This window comes from Cynara cardunculus (genome assembly GCF_001531365.2).
Source record: "Cynara cardunculus var. scolymus isolate 2C chromosome LG 5, CcrdV1, whole genome shotgun sequence".
NCBI lineage: Eukaryota > Viridiplantae > Streptophyta > Magnoliopsida > Asterales > Asteraceae > Cynara > Cynara cardunculus.
The window spans coordinates 14,393,740-14,412,210 of NC_037532.1; the positions used below are offsets into that span (position 1 = coordinate 14,393,740).

Genomic DNA, 18,471 nt, shown 5'->3' on the forward strand with positions numbered 1-18,471 from the left:
TAAATTTTATATGATATTTTTAAATTTATATTTTATTTAAAACCAAAACATTATCGCTTTCTCAAAACCATATAAAATCGTATTATATCGACATGAATAAAAAATAAAACGAAACATTGAAATAGAAATGTGTCTTGATGCATTGCATCAATACCCTTTCTAGTTATTAAATAATATTTATAACCAAACATCTTTAAAAAAGGCTTAATCATTTAAGAACTCAATATATTATGATAATTGTGAAACTATTACCTTAATGTATTGTTTTAAATGAATTTTTCTCATCTAAAACAAACATTTAATGTATTGATAAATATATATTTGTTTTATTATACGTCTGCTTCATATGTATATGGTTCACAATGTGAATTTTTTTTCACGTATAATTTTTGTTTCATAAAAAAAGTTGAAAATGTTTACATTATGAAAACAAATAAATGTAAAACAAACACATTATGAAAAAAATATGTTAATCAATATTTTAAATTCTGGTATTAAAAAAAATACATAGAATATCATATATTGAATTAGTTACTAAAGTTATCATCATCATTTAATTAGTTATGAAAAATGGTTAATTTATTGAAAAGATATACAAAAGTAAGTTAGATGTTGGCGCTAATCCGAAGTTGAAGTTGGAAGTAGAATTTTCTGTACTTTTTTGTTACACACACCACTCATACTCGTTATCATCATGCCTACAGAATGATGATAACGATATTTCATATATAGATATCAAAGACACTTTCTTCTAGGAACCGGTGACGGACTGGAATGTCTAACGCCGTCGTCAACGGTCTCGCCGGCGCTGGCGGAGGTATCATTGCTCAAATCATCACATATCCTCTCCAATCGGTACCTATTCTTCTCTCTCTCTCTCGGCTTCTTCTTTAATACTTGCTGCTAACCAACAACAATACAATTTGTATTTTCAAGGTGAATACACGCCAACAGACAGAGAGAATCGCAAAGAAATCTCGGTCTCAGGGATCATCTGGCGGTACACTTGTTCAAATACTTCAGGTTTATCTTTCATTACTTATTCTGCCTTCTACGATCAATGTCCAATCTGTGGAAAATTCATTTGAAAAAAACAAAGTCCGTTTTGTTTGAAATTTTAACAAGTTTCTCTGCTCACCTTCACTATATAGTATTCCTTTGTTCGTTGGAAAGTGGATTCCATGATTTAACGGAAGGGTAAGGTAACTTGTAAAGTGAAATTTTCTTTTCAACAGGTAATTAAAAGTGAAGGGCTTGGAGGACTATACAGCGGCCTTAAGCCTTCTCTGCTTGGAACTGCTACATCACAGGTGCTACATCCTGTGTCTTTTGTTTTATTGGCTTTTACATCCCAATTTAAGACTGGCTTTATAGCCTTTCCACATCACCCAGAAATTTCAGCCATAGTTAAATCAAATTTGCATATTTAGATGACTTATAACGTTTCTGGAACTCAGAATATTCTGTCATTTATGTAAAGTTTCACTTTGCCTGTGGATTTTTAGGATCATTGTACTTTTAGCTCCTTTGATGTATTGTGTATATATAGGCTGTTGATTGATACAAAGAGCAAAGGAATCAATTTACCTTCTGTCAGTTTCCAAAACAAGACATCCTTTTCAGCTTGCATGAATCTTTTCTTAGCATTTTTTTAGAATACAACCGCCAAAAACTAATCTAATAGTCTGAATTTTGGGAGCTTGTTGGTCATAAAATAATGGCAGTGAAAGGAAACATATAAACCAAGTGAGTGGGGCTTTGATCATGGACCAGGCCATAAGTGGGGAACCATATGCTGAGTATTTATTTAGCAGGGATTAAAACCCTTTTCATTTTGTTTAATACCCATAAACTACATGCGAGGTGCTTATTGCTTAATGCTTGTAATTCCTCATGAGTGTCACTTATCATATGATAACAACGATATTCTTTTGCTTCTGCCAGGGTATTTATTATTATTTTTACCAAGTTTTCAAAAATAAAGCCGAATCCATTGCAGCGGCCAATAAAAGAAAGGGTCATGGGGATGGCACGGTTGGCATGTTCTCCTGGCTTGTTGTGGCAGCTTTAGCCGGGTAAGTAGTTAGTTTTCAACACGAAATTTAAGATAGATATCAACATTTTCTCACTCTCTTACCAATTGTAAGCTGAGGAGACAATCGGCATGCCAATATGAGAGCTTATTCGCGATATATCCATTTCGCAAGTTCTATATCTGAGCATGGTGTTATACATGAATCATCATATGTGTACATCCAAGCAGAATGTTATTGCTGAAAGAAAAAAGTCGCCATTTGCTGAATTTGGCTTGCACTATGACGATCCGTTGTAGTGTGTAACAAAGTTTTTGAGCCGATGCAGTAGCTTACAACTAATTATCTGGTTAGTCATATGTCCTTTCCTGGTCTCGATGGAAAGACACATTTTCATATTATTTCCAATGGACACCCCTTCTCTTCTTACTCCTAAAATAGTTTGATGCGTCTCCTATGTCCATGGTCACTACCTGAGAAATAATAAAATTGAATCACATGTTAAGTGTGTGTTCTTTGAGTATTTGCATGTCTCAAAGGGCTATTGTTCTTACAGTCTAATCTGTCATAGATATTTTATTTACCCCAATGTTACAATAAGTCGGGTCCCTTCTTTGTATAGACCACTAGTAGTCCACCACCAAATCTAGTTCTTAGATCTCTTGACACCCTATTCTTATGCATTCTAGTATGGGCATCAGAGGGTGTCATACGGTAGAGAATTCGCTAAATAATATGTCAAACAACACCAAAGACAAGTGACAAAGACCCCACCTATGTTCCATTACTCACTTGATACACACCTACCGTCATATAGTGAGCTTGAATCACATACTGAGCTAATACCTGATACACCTATACTACCAACATATAAATCCTTATGATCCACCTATGCTTCTCTCAGTATTTCTTTGATAACATTCTGAAAAGGCATAAAGACTTGGACAAGATACCTCATCCAAAATTATCTTGCCTACTATCATTCTTAAGTGAATCACGCGTTTACAACATCTTTTTAAGTATATAATATTTACATGCAGCAAATGAAAATCCACACACAATCTCCACCTTTGGTGAGGTTGGAACCCTTGACCTCGAGCAAGGTTGGGTTAACACACAACAATTATTGATACCTATATTGGTTCCAAAAATGTGACGGAGGCACTTAATCACCTTGGATAGTTTAAAGCAATGTAGTAAGAGATGGATACCTTATAGAAAAATCATTGTTGGGATCCAGAACAACTTCCTCCAGGAGAACACAAGGCAAGTTGTAAATGGGTGTTTACAGTGAAGCTTAATCTAGAAAGTTCATTGCATTGGTTGAAAGCCTAGTTGTGAATGTTATTCCCAGGTTTATGGGATTTAGTATGACTAGACTTCTCTCTAGTGACGAAGATAATGTTTGTTCGTATAAGTATTACCCTTGTTATTAATCACAATGGCTCCCTTAGTTGGATATCAATAATGTCTTCCTTATGGCATTCTTGTAGTGGAGTTGTCGCCTGGGAATTTTTTTTAAATTGAGGATATGGCCTCAAAGGTTTGTCGATTGTGGCATTCATTATATAGCCTCAAGCAGTTCCTAAGAGTATGGTTGGGCAATTTAAGATGTTCTCCAAGGTTGCGAATGTGGTTGCAGAAACCTGTTGGCTACACAATGCACTTTTGGAGTTACAATGTCTTGTTAGAAAGGCTATACTAGTTTATTGTGATAATGTTGATGCAACTTACCTCTTTGGTAATCCCATACACATTAAAATGGATATCCACTTTGTTCATCAAAAAGGTTGCTTGCAATGAAGTTCGTGTTCTCCACCTACCTTCTTGCTAAACTACTTTCAATATGCTGAAATATTTATTGAGGGACCACCTAAACTACTTTCAGATGATTTTTGGGACAGCTTCAGTGTATGCCCTCCTCCTGCTTCGACTGCGGTAATGTGTTAGTACACTATTTAGTTGTAGTTGACATGAGGGACTGGCTGGATTCTTGGTGGGATTATGCTATTTTCTCATCCTTAATTTGTTGGTACACATGGAAGGGACTGAATAAGGCACTAGATGATGGACAAGTGCAATATCTAGATTATATTTAACAAAAAAATCTTGCAACACATGGTTAATATAATCAAGGCTCTACCTTTAGGGCAAAGAAGTATGTTGATCCGGATATTTATACAGGAGGGATTGCTATCAATTTCCAAATAGACATAAAATTGGTGGATATATGTGATGTGGAAACTGCCTCCTTATCCTTGGACTAAACTAATTTTTCATGGATCTTCTATGGGTAACTCCGGCATAGCATGAGCAGGCATTATATAACAGAACTGTGTAGGGTACTTCAATTATGCTAGAAGTACCAGAGTAGATACAGCTACAAGTTTGGAAGCAAACTTTTGGCTGCAAAATTTGGCATTAAGCTATTTAGATGGCAAGGGTTAGATTACTTAAACATTGAATCAGATGCAAATGTTGTAGTCCAGATTCTGCTTGGTGAATCCGTCTATCCACAGAGATTGTTGGAGACAAAGCAGGCAATCCTACAAGTATTGAGGTTGGAGTCCTTACACACGAAATTCATAACATCTTGAGAGAGGCAAATGCAGCAGTGAACGCTCTATCAAATTTAGGCACTTCGTCACCTATCTACCAAGTCGAATTCATGAATGTTAGCCTTGGATCATAAATAGTTCCCATGTGTTAGGAACTTAGGATATGTTACCAACTTACCGTTAGCTCAAGCTGGATAGATAGATGTTTAATTTATTTTTTCTATATGTTCTAGCCAGGCTACAGTGTTACAAGGGTAAGGCTGTAGCATCTATGTCCCCCTCATTATCTTTTTTCTATGTAAACAAAATAACACCATTATGTAAATAAAAGAAACAAAAGCCTTATTCAGTTAAGGTCAATGAATTGTTGCGTTCAGAGATTGAAAATGCTTCTATAAATGGCCTTTTTCTTAACTGAAGATGCCTCCATAGAATACCCTTACAGTGCTGCTGATGTTTGAAAGGTGGTCAAAGATGTTTTTCTCTTCTGAAAAATAAGTTTGCATTTATGGTCAGAAGAAGATAATCTAAAGCTTCGGCTTTGCCAAAATCTTCAATGTTTTCTTGCTTTTACTTGATTAAACTGTTACCTATCAGCAGTGATGCACAATTAATTTTGTTTGTATAGTATCTTACTACAAAATTCCTTGTTTTCAGGTCGTTGAATGTACTGCTAACAAACCCCATATGGGTGCTTGTGACACGTATGCAGGTATCCTAAGAATAAGAACTCACTCAAATGTTATTGTTAGTGTCCATTGAGGTGTTTATTATGTTTGTTGGTAATCAAGACGGGAGCTAGTTTCCATTCTGGAAGCGAGTCTTCCATAAGTTTTCATTGATCTCATCTTTAAAGAATACTAGAGTTTTGAGATAGATGTAGTTGTTAAACTAAAGAAACAGGATAAGGGGTTACACTTGTATATGGCATCACATACTTCCATTTTATGTCACTTAAGAATCCTGTCAAATGAAAAACCTTGTCGCTTGCCATGTGTCACATAGGTACTTCCTTTTAGCATTTATTTTCGTCAAACCACATATAGTCACCGATGGTTGTGCACTCCATATTGGTAACTTTGAGAAAATAAATGTGGCTCTATGATTATGACTTGTATCTTTTCATAGCATTGTTTGAGAATCTAATATGTATCAATAGTCTTCACCTTATACATGATATTTGGGGGATGTCTCTGTTCAGTTCCTTATTTATTTCATGTGCAAATAAATGTTCAGTTGATATCCTTTAATATGTGTTATTTAGACTCATACTCAAGCAGAACAGAAGATTATGGAAGCAAAGAAAGAAGCTTTGTTAAAGGAATCCTCTGAAAGCAGCTTGATAGGTTCTTCTTTGCACGATAAGTTGCGTGAACTTGATTCAATGAAGCCTAATCCCTATGGGACATTGAATGCGGTTGGTACTGTTAACATATCCATATTTTTAGCATCATGTAATGGTGATTCTATTGTGCAGCAGCCTCTTCTCAAATCGTGTCCTTTTGAAGTGGAAAGCATTAGAGAAGGACCCACACATTAGGGTCATAGTTGAGGAATAGGTGAAAAAGCACACTTAGGCTAGCTTAAATAGTTGGTGCTGTAACTTGATTACCAAGCTGGTGATGGTGTCCTGCTTCCAATTTGTTTAGGACATGATGAAGAAAATGGTTGCTTTTTAGCTCTTTTTCTAGGATATGAATGAAGAGAAGGCCATTAGGAATATGCATAAAACAGAGGACGGAGATGTCTTTTTCTCTTAGGCTCCGTGCACCTCTTATGTGCAAAATAAAAGGCAGCAAGTGGCTCTTTGCTTAAGAGACAGCCTCAGGACTATGATCTCTTCTTGTTCTCGTACAACTGCTGCTTCCAATTGTATTATTTATTTTAGAATTCTAGACTAAAAGTATGTATAGATGCTGAACAAAAGCTGACTTCACTGGGATGAGAACCACCTTTTAGATGCATCCTATTTTCTAGTTTAGCCTTGCAATTGAAAGCTATAGCTTCTGTTACTGACCATATATATAGTTCAATTCCTAGCTCTTCGCCGGGCTGCAATGGAATAGGGCTTGAAAGGTGTTCTTCCATGGGCCCATAGCCTGCTTTATCCACAACAGGCATTAAATTGAGGCTTCAGCGGATATGGGGAAAATATACCATCAGCCATACCTTAGTTCTATAAATAAACCAGGACATCAATTTGGTTATTTGATTTAACATTTTTCTCATATTTTTTTTCTCTTTATAGCATGTTTTCCTTGTATGAAAGTCTTCTGCAATTTGTAGGCATATGAGGTTTATAATGAAGCTGGAATACTAGGATTTTGGAAAGGCATTATCCCTACAATGATCATGGTTAGGCTGGTTAACCCTCAAAGCATAAGGATATTGGCATAAACTTATGTTACTGCTAAAAAAGAATGGAAATGACATGACAGGTGTGCAATCCATCAATTCAGTTCATGATTTACGAAAGCTCTATAAAGCACTTGAAAACGAAACGAGCTGATAAGAAGCAGAATTCAACAAAAGTTACTGCTCTGGAGGTAAAACAAGAACCTTGTGTAATATATTATACTGTAACTTGTATTCCTGAGCACTAATCATTATCATCATTCAGACTGCGGATATACGATTACTGAATATGGTCCCTTGTAGAAATCAGTATGGAAAAGTTTTTTAGTTTTTGAATGTGATCTTGGTCTTGGTCAAAAAGTATTGTCATGTAACTTTTAATCTCACCACTTCTATAACACACTATTAATAGGAATTTAGACTTATTAGCTGCCCTAGTTTTAAAACCAGCACATTTGATTATTAGTCTTGTAGACACTGTTTCAAGTTGTTCTCTTTTGCCATGTGTGAACAGGTGTTTTTAGTAGGTGCCATTGCCAAACTTGGAGCAACTGTAACAACGTACCCCTTGTTAGTTGTCAAGGTAATACCATAAATCAGTATTTTTTAAATTATGATTCAGTTTTCTTAGAGGATAATGAGGAGAAAACATTGTTCTTTGTGGTGTCGATGGTTCCTTTGCGTCAGATGCCTAAATGTAGTAACTTCCAACTTTTTGTAGCTGATACCGCTCTGCTGAATCAATCATTAAATTTCCTAGAATTTCAGATTCTATTATTTTGTTCTTAAGGGGATAACAACATTTGTTCCTTCTAGATGAATATCACTTGATAAGTTACATGGTACTAGAACCACTTTTCGGCGCCCGAACCCTAGACGCTGGAACCCTGGTAGCCGTCTCCGGGCATCTGCTGGAACCCTAGCAGCTTTCGTCAAGAATTTGCCAGAACCTCCTAGTCGTCACTGGAATTTTGCCAAACCCTAAACACCGTAGCAGGAACCCTTCGGAAACTTAGCTATTGCCACCGGAACCTCAGCCACCATTGCTGAAAAAAGCAGTGGTTGCCTGACCAAGGCACTGCTGCTGCCACACCTAGTGTTGCCACTGCTGAAGTCACTGCCGCAATAAGTGCCAGAGCCGCCTGCAACCCCCTGAGGACGTCCTGCCACCACTTGTTGCCTTTTGCTGTCTCCTGGAGGCTGTTTGTTTCAGATTTTGAACACTAATACTCTTCACTCTAGTTACTGTTTTTGTTCATGTTTTGGTTCATCCAGTTGATGATATAATCATCTGATTAAACGTATGTCATCTTTTGTCTTGAAAGGGCAGACACCTTTTTCCATTCTATTCAAAAGGTACTCCTTCACCAGACTCCTTAAATATTTGGATAGACATGATAAACTTGCAGCACTAGTTCTCAAGTCATCAAGTGTGTGTTCCTATGGTATTCACATGTCCAAAAAGGCTATCATTGTTATAATCCAACCCTTCGTAGATATTTTACGTGTGTTGATGTCGCCTTTAGTGAGTTAAGTCCCTTCATTGTCAAACCTATTAGTAGTGCTTCATTGTCAACAGATCCTGTTGATGACCCTTTTTCAATCTTCTGATGCTCCAATCTTACGCCTCCTAGTATCAGTACTAGCACCAAGCACCAAATGTTGCTATTCAGACAATACTAACTGATACTCAGTTCAAAAAGCTACAAAGATGTATGTTTGCACCACGAAAGACAAGTGCCTAAGAGCCCATAGTCCTTACCTATGCATCATGATTCTGGTGAGTCTCCCATTTCACCACTTGATACACGCATCTCATCGCCTACTAATATAATCCCTGACCTGATACCTCGTACACCTCTAGTCCTCTACCACCCCATATTGAGCGTTATGACCTACTTGGTTCCCCTCTCCCTAAGATATTCAATTAATTTCCTTCCAAAAAGGCATACACAACAACCATTGATGGTTATATTGTTCCTAGGAATGTGATCGGGGCTCTCAATCGTCGAGGATGGTTTAGGGCAATGCATGAAGAGATGGATATCCTACACAAGAATCATACTTGGGATTTGGAAAACTTCCTTGTGAAAAGCGCAAAGTAGGTTGTAAGTGTGCATTCATAGTGAAACTTGATTGCAAATGCTTATTCTTAAGCATATGGACTATGGCAAGACATTTTCCTCAAATGGCTAAAATGTTGTCTATTCGCATTTGTATAGATTTGGTTGTCATTACCCATTGGCTGCTCCATTAATTGGATGTCAAGGACGTCCTTCTTAATGACATTCTTGAGGCGTCAAGGGAACTGCCAACTGGGTTTGATTGAGGAGACTATAAAGGTATGTCGATTGTGACATTCATTGTATGGTCTGAAATAGTTCCCTAGACCATGGTTTCTTCTCCAAGAGTTTGGTATGACTCGCAGTTCCAGGATTATTCTATGTTCTTTAGACACCATGATGATCGATGAACCATACTAGTGGTCTGTGTAGGTGCATTATTATCACTTGAGAAGTTGAGATGATGGCACCCAAATCTTACACCTGAAACAATTTCTTTCTACAAGCTCAATTTCATGTTGGAACATGATAGGTATTTATCACTCTCACTTGTTTGGCTTTGTCCCAATAGGAGTAAAGAAAGTTTTTTTTTTATTTTATAAAATAAAATGCATTTGAGTTATTTGGTCCTAAGACTTCACGACAGTTAACTTTTCCGTTAACTTTCGGTTAACATTTTTTTGGTTATTTTTGGAGGGAAACCGAATTAGGTATGAACCATTGCACCTTTTCATGAAGGGTTGCACCTTTTGGGACCTTATAAATATTGGTATTTGTCTTTCTTTAGAAATATAATATTCTTTTCCATTTTCTTCACTAAATCACTCTATACCATGATCATGAGAAGGACTTGTAGGATCGTTGCCTACGGTTCTTAGATTCGAGGAGGTCCTGGGAGGGAGTTAGCCTAAATCCATCAACGACCTAGTGGGGCTAATATTCCTTAAGGATAGTGATATAATCACGTCCTCGTTTTTCTATCCATATACTACTACTCAACAAACTTAAGGAATATTTTCATGGATGCTTCAAGTACAATGCTAAAGATTATCTGTCAAGATTCAATCAAACTTGACAGAATGGATGGAATGAATTTTACCCGTTGGAAGGAGAAGATGAAGTTTCTCTTAACTGCTGCAGAAGTATATTACGTTTTGGAGACACCACAAACTGCTGTACTGAATCAAGAGGAGCAAAGGCAACGTGAAAATAATGACATGTTATGTAGAGGATATATTTTACAAACCCTCACTGATCGGCTGTATGATCTCTACATACTTATTACATCTGCAAAAGAAATCTGGACCGCTTTGGAGGAGAAATACAACACCGAAAAGGAAGGAGCAGATAAGTTCATAACCTTTACATTCTTTGAATTTACTATGAAAGATAATATTTCAATCATGGACCAAGTCCACGAATTTCTGATTCTTATTTCCAAATTCAAAAATCTCAACATAGAAATTCCTGATAAATTAGTGGTTGGGGCAATCATTACCAAAAAGCCCGCCTTTTGGAGGAATTACTAAAAAAAATTGATGCACGCTTCAGAGGATTTCTCTTTAGATCAAATTCAAAAACATTTACGAATTGAAGAGGGAACTCGTATTCGTGAACGGAATTTGGATGGTGCATCTACTTTTAAAGTTAACTATGTTGATTCCGGAAAAAATCGAGGCAAGAAAAGAAAGGCAGATTCATCCTCTTATACAAACACTTGCAAGGAATCCAAAAGGCCTTTATTTGAAATCACTTGTTATAAGTGTGGTGAAAAAGGGCACGTGAAGAAATTCTGCAAGAATTCTATGAAGAAAGTTGACCAAGGAAACAAGAAGAATGGAAGTGGAGAGGCAAACATAGTTGAATTGTCAGAACCTACGACTGAACTCACTGCTATGGTTTCGGAACTACATATCTCCATGATTCAAGAAACGCATATTGCATCTTTTACCTTTTCTGATGATTGGGGGTATGATTCTGGTCAACGGCGCATGTTCGTAACGACAATCTCTATTCAAGGACTACAAGGAATCACAAGAAGGACTGAAGAGTGGAGAGTATTCATATAAGTTGTGTAAAAGTGGTATAAAAGTTGTGATAGAATCTGATAAAGTGATTCTATCTAAAGCTGGTGTGTTTGTAGGCAAAGGCTATTTTGCCGATGGGATGTTCAAACTAAGTATCAATAAAAAAAAAATTACTACTTCTACTTATATCATTGACTCTTTATTTTCTACAAATTTTAATATTGAATGTTCATCTTTTAGTTTATGGCATCATAGACTAGGAGATATAAATTACAGAACAATGAAATGCATGTCCAAACAAGGAATTATTTCTTATAATAATGATCACAATGAAAAGTGTGAAATATGTGTTCAAGCAAAAATGAAAAGAAAACCTTTTCCGAAGATTGATAAAAACACAACAATTCTTGAGTTAGTCCATTCGGATATATGCGAATTGAATGGACAACTAACTAGAGGAGGAAATAGATATTTCATAACTTTCATTGATGATTGTTCTAAATATACTTATGTGTATTTACTAAAATCTAAGGACCAAGCTTTTGATGCTTTCAAAAGATATAAGGCCGAAGTCGAAACTCAATAGGGCAAAAATATTCAAAAACTAAGAAGTGATAGAGGTGGAGAGTATTTTTCCTCATAATTTTCTTCCTTTTGTGAAAGTCATGGTTTAATCCATCAAATGACGGCTCCATATACACCACAACAAAATGGTGTAGTAGAAAGAAAGAATGGGGTTTTGCAAGACATGCTTAATGCTATGTTGGTGAACGCAAATCTACCAAATAATCTGTGGGGTGAAGCACTACTCACGGCTTGTCATGTAAGCGATAGAGTAATCTCAAAGAAACTCATAGTAGCTCCTTATGAAATCTGGAAAAGTAGAAAACCTAATATAAGTTATTTCAAAGTTTGGGGATGTTTGGCCTATTATAAGGTTCCTTTACCTAAAATGTCAAAACTTGGACCCAAGGCTTTGAAAAGTGTATTTGTGGGATATGCAGAAAATTCAAAGGCATATCGCCTTTTAAATTTAGATATCAATGTTATTGTTGAACCAAGGGATGTGGAATTTTTTGAACATAAATTTCGACATGATTCAACAAAGTTGGATCAAGTTGTCCCACAAGGTACTCCCACTCCAAAATTTGTTCTAATAATAAGAGACAACTACTTAAAATGTCTAGCGCACCTAGAAGAAGGGAAAGAGCCAAAAAAGATATAAATCTAAGTCCAAATTTTATTAACTCTCAAGCAAATTGTGTTTCTAGTTGAAGGAGATAGGAACAATAAAGTCTTGAATAAAATACCTATTCTTCTACATGTAGAAGATGCACCAAAAACTTATCGGGAAGCTATGACTTTTAGAAATGCAGCATTTTGGAAGGAGGCAATTGATGACGAGATGGATTCTCTTATATCCAATAATGCCGGGGAAATCTCATATTTACCTCCCGGTTCCAAGGCAATTGGGTGCAAGTGGATATTTAGAGTTAAGTTAAATCTTGATGGTTCTGTTCAAACCTTCAAGGCCAGACTAGTAATACAAGGTTTTAGTCAAAGACAAGGAGTAGATTACTTTGATACATATGCCCTGGTAGCTAGAATTACTTCTATTAGAATACTCTTTGCCTTGGCTTCTATTCATAATTTACCTATACATCAAATGTATGTAAAAACATCCTTTTTGAATGGGGACTTAGATGAAGAAGTTTACATGAGACAACCTGAGGGATTTATATTGCCCGGAAATGAAAATAAAGTATGTAAACTGAAGAGATCCTTGTATGGGTTAAGACAGGCACCTAAAAAATGGCATGAGAAATTTGATGCTACTATACTTTCTAATGGTTTTTCTCATAATTCATCTGATAAATGCATTTATTCTAAGTTTACTCAAGAATATGGTGTTATTCTATGCCTTTATGTAGATGATATACTTATAGTTGGAACCAATATGCAAGGTATAAATGAAACTAAGACGTTTTTGTCTTCATGTTTTCAAATGAAAGATTTTAAATGAAGTAGATACCATATTGGGCATTAAAATACAAAGGCATAGTGGGGGTTATATGTTAAATCAATCTCATTACATTGATAAAATTCTTGATAAGTTTCTACATTTAGACATTAAAGAAGCAAATACCCGTATGAAACATCATGTAAGTTAAGTGAGAATAGTGGTAGAGCTATAGGACAACTTGAATATGCAAGTGCCATTGGTTGTCTTATGTATGCTACTCATAGCACTAGACCGGACATTGCATTCGCAGTTTGTAAACTTTCAAGGTTTACAAGTAATCGGAATAAGGACCATTGGAAGGCCATTGGTCGGGTTCTAGGATATCTTAAAAGAACCAGATTTGTACTATGGAGGTTTTCTAGAAGTACTTGAGGGTTATTCGGATGCTAGTTGGATTACGGGTGGAAGTGACAATAAATTCACAACTGGTTAGATTTTCACCCTTGGTGGGGGTACTGTTTCTTGGGCTTCAAAGAAACAAACATATATTACTCATTCCACCACGGAGGCTGAATTTTTGGCCTTGGCTGCCGCAGGTAAGGAAGCAGAATGGCTTAGAAATATGCTATTGGTTATAGAGTTGTGGCCACAACCAATGCCAGCCATTTCTTTAATCTGTGATAGTGAGGCAACCTTATGTAGGGCCTACAATAATATTTACAATGGTAAGTCTAGACATATTAGTCTTAGACATGCTTATGTGAAACAATTAATTTCTGATGGAATTATTACTATTGTTTATGTACGCTCTTGTAGAAATTTAGTGGATCCGTTTACAAAAGGTCTTCCAAGAGATATGATTTTTGGAACTACAAGAGATATGGGTTTAAAACCCATTGATTGAAGTTGGCAATAACGGAAACCCACCCTATACTCAGGTGTCGTTTACCAAACGCTTACCGGGTAAGCCCTTACCAAGTCAAACTACCTCACCGGATGAATACGGTAAAGACCAAGAATCTTACCCGGTAAGAGTGCGACAAGGACCAAGAGTCTTACGCGGTAAGTAGGGCGACGACTCTTACTACGGTAAGCGCTTACCGGGTAAATTGTTGCATACGATGTCGTTTTGGTGGACTAAAAGCTTACGCGGTAAGTAAATAATAGTGTTAAGTTTTACCGGTAAACACTTGCCGGATAAGTGTTTGGTAAACGGCCCCTTAGACTTAAATCTACTTATAGGTTAACAAGTTATTGATCCCAACGTAGACATTAGTTCACTAAACTAATGAATAATTTATTGAGGGTGAGTTTTATACTCTTAATGAAGTACTCCTTTGGTAATAAAAGGGGATTCACCTATATAGACACAAGGAGTGGTGCCGCTCCAGTATAAAGCAAATGTTTTGCTTTTATGGGTGTCTATGAAACTGGGACGAGCACATGGCCATAATAGTGCTCCCTTATTCATGATCATAAAAAGACTTGTCATGTGTGTTATCTTTCCGAGTCTCAACTTATGGAATCATGGCTCAAATGCTTTAAGCCGCCTTAGATTCTGCTGGACTATTTGAGAGGTATACACTATGTTAAGGTTCAAAGCAAAAGCTACCTTGATTTAAGCATGAAAGTCGGATGCTTGTGATAAATCCTAAGTGGGGGATTGTTGGAACATGATAGTCTTTATCACTATCACTTGTTTGGCTTTGTCTCAGTACAAGGAGTGAAGAAAGTATTTTTATTTTATAAAATAAAATGCATTTGAATTATTTGGTCCTAAGACTTAACGACAGTTAACTTTTCCATTAGCTTTCGGTTAACATTTTTTCGGTTATTTTTGGAGGGAAACCGAATTGGGTATGAACCATTGCACCTTTTCATGAAGGGTTGCACCTTTTCATGAAAGGTTGCATCTTTTGGGACCTTATAAATATTGGTATTTGTCTTTCTTTAGAAATCTAATATTCTTTTCCATCTTCTTCACTAAATCACTCTATACCATGATCATGAGAAGGACTTGTAGGATCGTTGCCTACGGTTCTTAGATTCGAGGAGGTCCTAGGAGGGAGTTAGCCTAAATCCATCAACGACCTAGTGGGGCTAATATCTCTTAAGGATAGTGATATAATCACGTCCTCGTTTTCTGTCCATATACTACTACTTCTCAACATTTCAAGTTACAAATCTTCGATGGCTTTGCTACTTACGTGGGATAGAAGTATCCTGTTCTCGCACAGGATTCTTCTATCTCAGCAGAAATATGTTCTTGGTTCTTACTGAGTGTGGTCTATTGGGGTGTAAACAAGTGAACAGCCTGATGGGCGTTATAGGAAAACTTCGCTCGTTACACAGGAACTTTTTCCAAGAGAGGAAACCATATGAAGGATCTAGTCAAATACTATTGTTGATACATGTTGATGACATGATTCTATGGGCATTGCTTATGTTAACAAGTTTTTGATCCGATGTTTAGTCTTAAGGATCTTGGCATTTTGAAATACTTCGTTAGGACTGATGTTAGTATGCATTAGAGATCATTAAAGGATGCAGGTAGGGGTGTGAGCGAGTCGAGCTTCTAACGAGCTACTCGAGCTCATTTATCTTGAGCTCGAGCTTAATAATTCTCGAGCTCGAGTCGATCTCGAACACAAAATAAATCACGTTTAACTTATCCAGCCGAGCTTCATAACACCAATGTTTGACTAGGCTCGTTCGAGAACTCGATTAAACTTTTCGAGTCGAGCCGAGCCATTCAAGAAAATGTTTTTTCGAGCCAAACATGCATATATGTTCATAAAATCATACAATAAAAATATAAAATATATCAACCTCGAGCCGATAATCGAGTTAATAGATCATGAGTTTGAGCCCATAAACAAGCATCGAGCTCGATAATTCAAAAAATATTCGAGCTCGAGCTTGAGCCCTAAATTAAAAAAGTTATTCGAGCTCGAATCATGCTCGAGCCTGGTATTTTTTTTTCCGAGCCCAACTCGAATAACCTACTACTCGACTCGACTCCACTCGTTTATACCCCTAGATGCAGGGCTGTTAGAGCCTCCCCAACTGATAGGCCAATGGAGTGTAATTTACGACTGTCAAATAAGAATTACTAAATGAACTAGGGAAGGGCTCTTGAAGTTTGCCCTGGCTAAGGATTGTTCTTTTCCCCAATAGTGAATTTGAAGCTTAGGGCTTTCAGTGATTTAGATCGGTTAGGATGTCTGCTTACGAGCATAACTATAGGGTATGTTGTGTTCTTAGGACCAGCCTTAATCTCATGGAGATCAAAGTGACAAAAAACAGTATCCCTTTCTTCAGTCAAGGCGGAATATCTTGCAAGGGTTGGTACGTGTTGTGAATTGACATGGTGGGTGCTTGCTTAAGGATTTGGGCATCTTGCTTGCATCCTAAGCCAACTTCGTTATAGTGTGATAACCTGTAGCTGCCAATCAACTGTCATGGGCACACCAGATATATGGAGATGGACTGCCATTACATAAGAGACAAGATAGAAGATGGCTATATGGAGACAAACTTTGTGGACTCTGCAAATCAGTTAGTGTGTGTGTTAACCAAGAGATTTTCTTTCCTATGATTCACAAGTTATCGACTCTCCAACTTGACTTGAGGGGGAGTGTCAGAAAGGAAAGTGTTATTGTATCATTTTCCTATTTGTCGGTATTAATTCCATATCAAACTAGATAGGGAAACTATCGATGGTACAAGCTATGTTACCTGATACCGTGGATCTGTATATAGCCGTAGCTTTTGTATGTATTGCAGAGTTGTCAATAAAAATTGCATTCAACCCTGAATCACATTCTCCATATATTATCATCACTCTGATTTTACAAGTACCAACAAGGGTTTCTAGTGATAGTCTATAGCTTGTCCCATATTCTTCTTGTACATGAAATCTGCTTGTAATTAAAACTTGAGCTCATTTACTTATGTTGACAGTCAAGACTTCAAGCAAAGCAAGAAATCAGCAGAAACAATTCACTGAGATATTCAGGTAGAAGTTGTTTTGGTGTGGTTCTACTTGGATTTCATTTTTAGATGATATTTTATAATTATAATATGAATCGTAATCAGGTACGATGGATGCAATTGTAAAGATGATACATTATGAAGGATTGTCAAGCTTCTACAAAGGAATGAGCACCAAGATAGTACAGAGTGTATTTGCAGCCTCTGTACTTTTCATGATTAAGGAGGAGCTTGTTAACCTTTTTTCAGTATTATTATTAACCATGTCAAAGTCAAACCCACACCCCATCAAGTAATACAATCTACTTTCCTTGTACATACATACATACATACATACAGACATACATACATACATACATACATACATACATGTTATGAATAATCTATCCATCCTTAATTAGTATGATAGATGGTCATTAGTTTCCTGTCTGGGTTGTTTGCTTATCTCTTAATAGTTTCATTGAGAGGCAGTCTCTAATCGTTAAGAGGTGGATCTTGTTTGGCAAAAAAGTCAGTCTCTTAATGGTTCTAAAAACCTTCTGAATGATTTTGTATAATGAGTCTCCCTTAACCATTCGGTGCCCTAATTTCGTTGTAAGTAATTACCAAATAATTATATTTCATTTTGCACTATATAATAAGAGCCTTTTGATCATTCTTATCACTTAATTGTTTTGCTCTAAACCATTTAGCGACTACCAAACAACCCCTTATTATTGTTTTGTTTCTCTACAGTCTACATATTTACTATAGGCATGCATTTCAGTTGCAAAGAGTATTAGAAAGACATGCTCATTATTTTACCCGTACGGTTTGGGTTGGGGTTGCACTTTGGTTTGGTTTGGGTTGGGTAGGGTTGGGTTGGGTTAGGTTAAGTTTTTTCAAACAGCAAGCATCGGGTTGGGTTGTTCAAATGTCTTCAACCAGATCAACTCAACTCATGAGCACCTCTACCTCTAATATGATATAGTCGTTAGTAAAATGTATTACCGTTATTTCACATCACATACATTTGTATGCCCCATTTTGTATTAGGATAAGTTTATAGCTTTTTTCATAAAAAACCATTAGACAACTTAATTTTTTAAATTAAATTGTAAATTAAACTTGACATTAATTCAACTTAAGGGGCCGTTTACCTAAACACTTACCCGGTAAGCGCTTAACGGTAAAATTCAACTCTAGCGGATAACCCCAATTTAGGTTTAATAGTACATCCCAACAGGGGACGACCATACTACCCTATTAGACAACCATCCCCTTCTCTTTTCTTTTTCACAAATAAGAAGTTCTTATTTATCGGGTAAGATTTTAGTCTACCAAAACGACATCGTATGTAATAATTTACCCGGTAAGCGCTGACCGTGGTAAGAGTTGTCGTCATCACTTACCGGATAAGACTTTCGGTTCGTGCCTTCGCTCTTACCTGGTAAGATTATTGATTATTTTCATATTCATCCGGTAAAAAAATGTGACTTG

General features: G+C 36.6%; 1 protein-coding gene across 2 annotated transcripts; it reads left to right on the forward strand.

The window, feature by feature from the left end:
- Positions 1-699: 699 nt before the first annotated feature.
- Positions 700-17,420, forward strand: LOC112512635 (peroxisomal nicotinamide adenine dinucleotide carrier-like). Of its 2 annotated transcripts, none has more exons than XM_025118698.1 (12): positions 700-855; positions 937-1,023; positions 1,236-1,310; positions 1,945-2,075; positions 5,249-5,303; positions 5,856-6,008; positions 6,878-6,946; positions 7,030-7,137; positions 7,461-7,529; positions 16,963-17,017; positions 17,098-17,313; positions 17,350-17,420. In XM_025118698.1, exons 1-11 carry the CDS (start codon positions 775-777, stop codon positions 17,286-17,288), a joined length of 1,074 nt encoding a protein of 357 aa, XP_024974466.1. In that variant the 5' UTR covers positions 700-774; the 3' UTR covers positions 17,289-17,313; positions 17,350-17,420. The 2 variants fall into 2 exon arrangements, with proteins under 2 accessions (XP_024974466.1, XP_024974465.1); XM_025118697.1 differs by having other exon boundaries at positions 17,098-17,309; positions 17,346-17,420.
- The last annotated feature ends 1,051 nt before the right edge of the window (positions 17,421-18,471 follow it).